This window comes from Amphibalanus amphitrite, unplaced genomic scaffold (assembly GCF_019059575.1).
Source record: "Amphibalanus amphitrite isolate SeventyFive unplaced genomic scaffold, NRLGWU_Aamphi_draft 001078F_arrow, whole genome shotgun sequence".
Taxonomy (NCBI): Eukaryota; Metazoa; Arthropoda; class Thecostraca; order Balanomorpha; family Balanidae; genus Amphibalanus; species Amphibalanus amphitrite.
The window spans coordinates 54,682-60,000 of record NW_024882572.1 but is presented as its reverse complement, the minus strand read 5'-3'; the positions used below and the strand labels follow the sequence as shown (position 1 = coordinate 60,000).

General features: G+C 52.7%; 1 protein-coding gene across 1 annotated transcript in view; it reads right to left on the bottom strand.

The window, feature by feature from the left end:
* Positions 1 to 3,891, bottom strand: part of LOC122369842 (cAMP-specific 3',5'-cyclic phosphodiesterase-like) — an 87,454-nt gene extending 83,563 nt beyond the window's left edge. The window contains exon 1 of the mRNA XM_043344912.1: positions 2,731 to 3,891. Coding sequence (XP_043200847.1) covers positions 2,731 to 2,930 — 200 coding nt within the window. The 5' untranslated portion in view covers positions 2,931 to 3,891. The remainder of the gene's footprint in view (positions 1 to 2,730) is intronic.
* Positions 3,892 to 5,319: the final 1,428 nt, after the last annotated feature.

Below are 5,319 nucleotides of genomic sequence, written 5' to 3'. Positions count from 1 at the left end.
TATCACACCCCAGAAAATATGCAAGGTAAGAAAGAAGCAAGAGTTTTGACTAGACAATCACTGTTTGACAGTCCATCAACTTCAGTTTCATTTTCCATACCTAACATTGATAATGAAAAGCATCAGGGTCTGTTGTTCTGTCCCACAACCATGCTTCAGGATTTGGCATTAGATGTCTACACTGCTAGTGCTTCTATTCTGGTTCGTTGTTTATGTTTTCTGTTGATGTAGGTACCTACCTACCCATCTTAACCCCTTGCAAGGGCTTGTGTAGGCATGCGTTGCGCATCAGTCTTCAGGTCTTTGGCCTAAAGCCAGATACACAACCACTTAACCTATGATGCTTCATGAGCTTGAGAATCTATAGCCCATTGCAATGTGCTTTTGGCTATATGTTTCAACTAAAAACAACTTATTATATACTATTTGGTTGCATTTCATTGAAAGTATCCACGGCCGGCTGACGGCTGGCTGCCCACAGTTTGCCACGGCTGTGGGCGGCTGTGGCTGTGGAGCCACGGCTGCGGGGCGGCTAGGCTGTGGAAAATTGCAGCCGTGCAGAACTCTAGTGGACAGGGCGGTCAGCCGCGGGCGGATAGGGCGCCACCAGCCGGCAGGGCGGACCGCCGTCAGTGGACAGGGCGGATAGGGCACCACCAGCCGGCAGGACGGACCGCCGTCAGTGGACAGGGCGGTCAGCCGCGAGCGGACACCGACTGAACAGCTACCTGAAGGCAGGATAGCAAAGCGACCAGCAGAAAGGAGGGGCCGCCGTCAGCGGACACAGAACAACTACCAGAGGGCAGGATAGCAAACCACCAGCGGGCAGGAGGGACTGCCTCAGCAGTCAGCAGCTGACAGGACAGTTTGGACTGTCACCAGGCGACAGGACAGGGCTGCCGTGGAGCTCAGTCGGTGACCTTGGACAGTCACTGAACTGGTCACGTCCCGGGAACGATCAGGGGCCGACAGTGAACACCCCGGCCACACTAGCCGCCACAACACAATCACAACCGCGGGTCTACGCCGTATTATGTGATTTGAGCTCATATCAAATTTGAGCGTACCCTCTTCAACAATGTAGTGAGGGATATCAGACGGTTTAAGGTTTAAATTAAGGTTTAAGGTTAAGGTTTAAGTTTTTTTTTGCTTAATTTAATTTTGCTTTTTTTTAATTGATTAGGATTAATTGTCATTGTAATACATTTGGGATCGTCGTAAAAATGGCATACCTATTCTGCGCCACCCCATGATGCAGTAGCGGCGGAACACCTTCAATTAAGGGGGGCACTGCCGACTTTTGATCCCATTCTTTCCATGCAACTCCCATAGGGGTAATGTTAAAAGGCCATAATCAAAGGGGGCACGGTGCCCCGGTGCCCTCCCCGTTCCGCCGCCTATGTCATGATGCTATAGTGGAGCCTCTATTTAACTTTTTTATCCATGGACTGTTAAGGCGATGACTGATGTCAATTGTTAACATTACCAACTAATAATGGAAGCTAACGTAGGTATGCATTTAGTGCAATTGATTTTCGCCTCTACAGCAAACAGGGCGCTAATTGTTCAGCCAAACTTCTACAGGAGTGAAGGCTAACTCGAAACTTTGGACCACAGGGACCTGCTAACAGAGATAGCAGGAATTTACGACAGGCACACATCGCCAAACCCGTGCTTTGTCTTGTCAGTTGCCACATGCCTACATGTGATCATGCAGAGATGGGTGCTTCTAAATCTAGGCGTCAATATACAGCAACAATAGTGAAAACAAACAGCATGAGCAAGGAAGAGCCAATACCCAGTGCTGCAGGACAGAACCATTCTGCAAATACCTACCTAAATGTCAGCAGCCAATCGCTGCAACTTTCAAATGTAATCAACAAACGCAGACCAGCGAGATAATTGACAGGTTAACTATTGATGCTTATTATCGACTATCCAATGCTATTGCGTTCATTTTGTGAAACTTTTTCTGCCTGCTATGTCACGCGATCTAAACAGCTGCTGCGTCAACATTATTCCCACCCCTAACAGCCAACTTCACCCTAACTCCAGTCTCCTCGACTTCAGTTTTACCAAAACAGGGACAATGGATCAGCTTACTGCCTACTGGTGATCCAGGCTGGTTAATCACGTTACTTAGTTGTTTAAATCCTCAACTGTAGGACATCGCGGCAAAATTATTAGTTGCCAGATCACAGCGCAAAACGCAATCGTTAGACGTCTAATTCCAGTTATTTGGCCGGGTTCACTAGCCCGTTTGCGCACGATACCGGTCACAAATGAACGCCAGCCAGGGTTCGAGGTTCTGCTGATTGCAGTGATTAGGAACATGTTTTGTTAGCAACATGTATGCATGCTCCTTCTTCAGCTGGATCCAAAGTCAGAACTATGCCGACCAAAATCGAAAGCCGACCAGAGCTGGTTTAACTATCCCTTTGCAAGAAGTGATACTTAACCTTCCTAACCTTATAACAATGGAACAAGTAGTTCAAGGTAACCAAGGTATCAAAATCAAAGTTTAGCCTTAAAATCGATTACAGCTTTCATATAGGTGAATAATAGGTAAGTGAGGTATCAGAACAGCAACACCAAGTCGAATTTTTACCAATTGTATTCAATTGATCAAACGTTAACGTCTGAACAGCATTAGTGTGCCCAATACGCTTACCGCACCCGTCAGTATAACTGCCTGCCCCCCCCCCCCCCACCGCTGCCCCTCGCGCTAACCGTCTGCTGCTGATGGGCGGAAGGCTGAGCGTCTTGTGACATTTCCGCTTCTCACTGAGCCGCTGGAGAGCGTAGCTGACCGGGGGCGGCAGCGGCAGCGGCACCTGCGCTCCCGGCGAGCCGCCGTCCGAATCCTCGTCGCCGGACGAGGGCGTGTCCCTCTCAGCCGAGCGCTCCTCCTGCTCGTCAATCTGATGCATGTCCTCGGCCGCTCTGCTACCACCGGATCACCAGATCACCGGTACCGGTCTCCGCAACGGCTCATAGCACAGGGAACCATCACCCCATGTGCACCAATCGTCAGCACTAATCACCACTGCACAAACCATCAGTACGGCTAGCCGCAGGAGGCACGAACCGCCATTGCCGGTCACCACTGCACTAATCGCGACCGCCGGACACCGCAGGTGGAAAACAGAGGACGCTGCTCAGTGCTCTACTATCGCAGTATTGCTGTTACTATACGCCAAAAAAAAGATTCATCAAAATGCCCGCAAACGTTTGTTATAACTTCCGCACGCCACTTCCAGGGAAACACAATGAATCTACCGCCATCTCAAACTTGAAATCATTCAATATACAGTGTGCCAAGTTGTCACAGTAAGTGAGGTCAGTGGAAACTTCCTCGAACTGAAGAAGTGTTTAGAACTTTCTGACGGGCGTTCGACTGAAACTTGTTAACTCACTCAGAGCTGCCTTTGTAGTTCACGGTGCACTGTTCTGGATTTCAGTAGCGTGCGGCAGCACTGTTCACCTCTGTGAAGCGAGGAGCTACGCCCTCGCACCAGTCGCACCTTCCAGTCAGCGCACGTTTCGCTTTTTCACACTAGCTGTCTTTGACCTTTGAATTGTGTCACCTTCCGCGGACCGCACCGTCTGGCTCCCCAACTCACCACGGTAGAGCACCGTTCTGCTCCCAATTCACCGCGGTAACCGTTCTGCTCCCAACTCACCGCGGTCCCTCCGCGAGCACCGCGCGCCTCTGTGGGCCGCCGCCGCACCTCTCAGCACACAGCACCCAGCCGGACCCGCGCCGGCCCGACCCCTTTGGCGGGGCGCTCAGGTGAACCGACCGGCCGCGCGGCCACTCGGTCCCGACTGGCCACCGCCGCCGGCCGCCGCCGCTTTCGATCGCGTCGGCCGCAGCCGGCCGCTGGCCGAGACAGTCCTCCAAACAGAGCCGGTGAGCTGGCGCCGGGCCCGCGCCGTGCACCCGCCGCTGGCGTCACCGGCGTCAACAGACGGCCGCCGCGTCAGCGACGGCATCAGGCCGACAGTCGACCTAACGAGTGACCGCCGGCCGCCGCCCCCTGTCCCTCGCGGCCGCAGCAGCCGGCCGGCGGCTCTGCCACTGTGGCTCCTCTGATCTGCCGCGTGGCCGGCCGGCCCGCTGCCGTGCGGCCTGGTTCGCCGCCCGCCGTCCTCTTATCCGGCCATAATTCCCCGCCGTAATGCGCCGGTACAGAGGCCGGCCATGCTCGGGTGCCGTCTGGAGGCAGGTCGGCTCGGTCGCGGATCGTGGAGGATGATACGGCTATATGGGCCTGTGGCCAGAAATTCCGGCCGCCGGCTTGGCGTCCTGCAGCCGGGCTGGACAGCGGCCGAGGCACGCCACATGGCATGGGGTGCGGACGTTCGTCAGCCCGCCGGCACATATGACACAGACATCATGTTATGTGGCCGGCACCGTCCTTCAGGCCACACATAGTTTTTATAGCCCGCATAGCGGAACAAATGAGCTACAATGCACAAATCGTTACGAACCTGTTTCAATGCCATGGCGTGACCGAAGAGCTAACGGCGCGAAGTATGAGCCATTCAAATTAGAAAATGTTCTTTGCACAATGTTTGCGCACAAACATTGCTGATCAGCACAAGGCACGCACGCATGTTTATTGCATTTATTGGTATTCCCTCCCTCCTCAATAAACCGCAAACCTTCGCATCTTTTTTATTTTATTTTATTACGATGTTCATTGCTTTGGTGTGCGCTGACGAGGGACGAGGAAAAATTCTTTTGGATCGGGTGGATAATTCAATAAAAAACTCCCATCAGCATGAGGCAAGAACATAGCAGAGATCGGCAAGAGCCAGAAGCCATTCGCCATGACAACCTATATGAGCGCACATACGCCTGGCCTAGATATCGCAGCTGGCCTTAAATATGAGCCGCCGGCGACCGTGGGCCTGAAAGCTTCATTAGATGAGGTGTCACTCACTAGTACACGATCGCCATGGTTCCCCTCTTATAGCTCCCTGCATATATCCGAAACAATTACTCCACCTTATGTGACCGCAACATATGGAAAGGCAAGGGATGCCGCCTCGAGTCCGTCAGTTGTGACTGACGGTTATCGTATTCGGTTCAGTTGGCACCGAGCCGAATCTGATCATACGCCCCAGCTGTTCGAAGCAATTTATTGAATTCCAAACCCTGTATGCAATGCCTGAACCACGGAAGACACACATGCCGAGTTCAGATTACTCGCACGACTCGGACAGGGGGTAATTAGAAGTTGAGACTGTTTACCCACCTAGCCAGGTGTCGACGTTCCCAACTGGCTGTCCTCGCGACATCGAGCGGCTCGC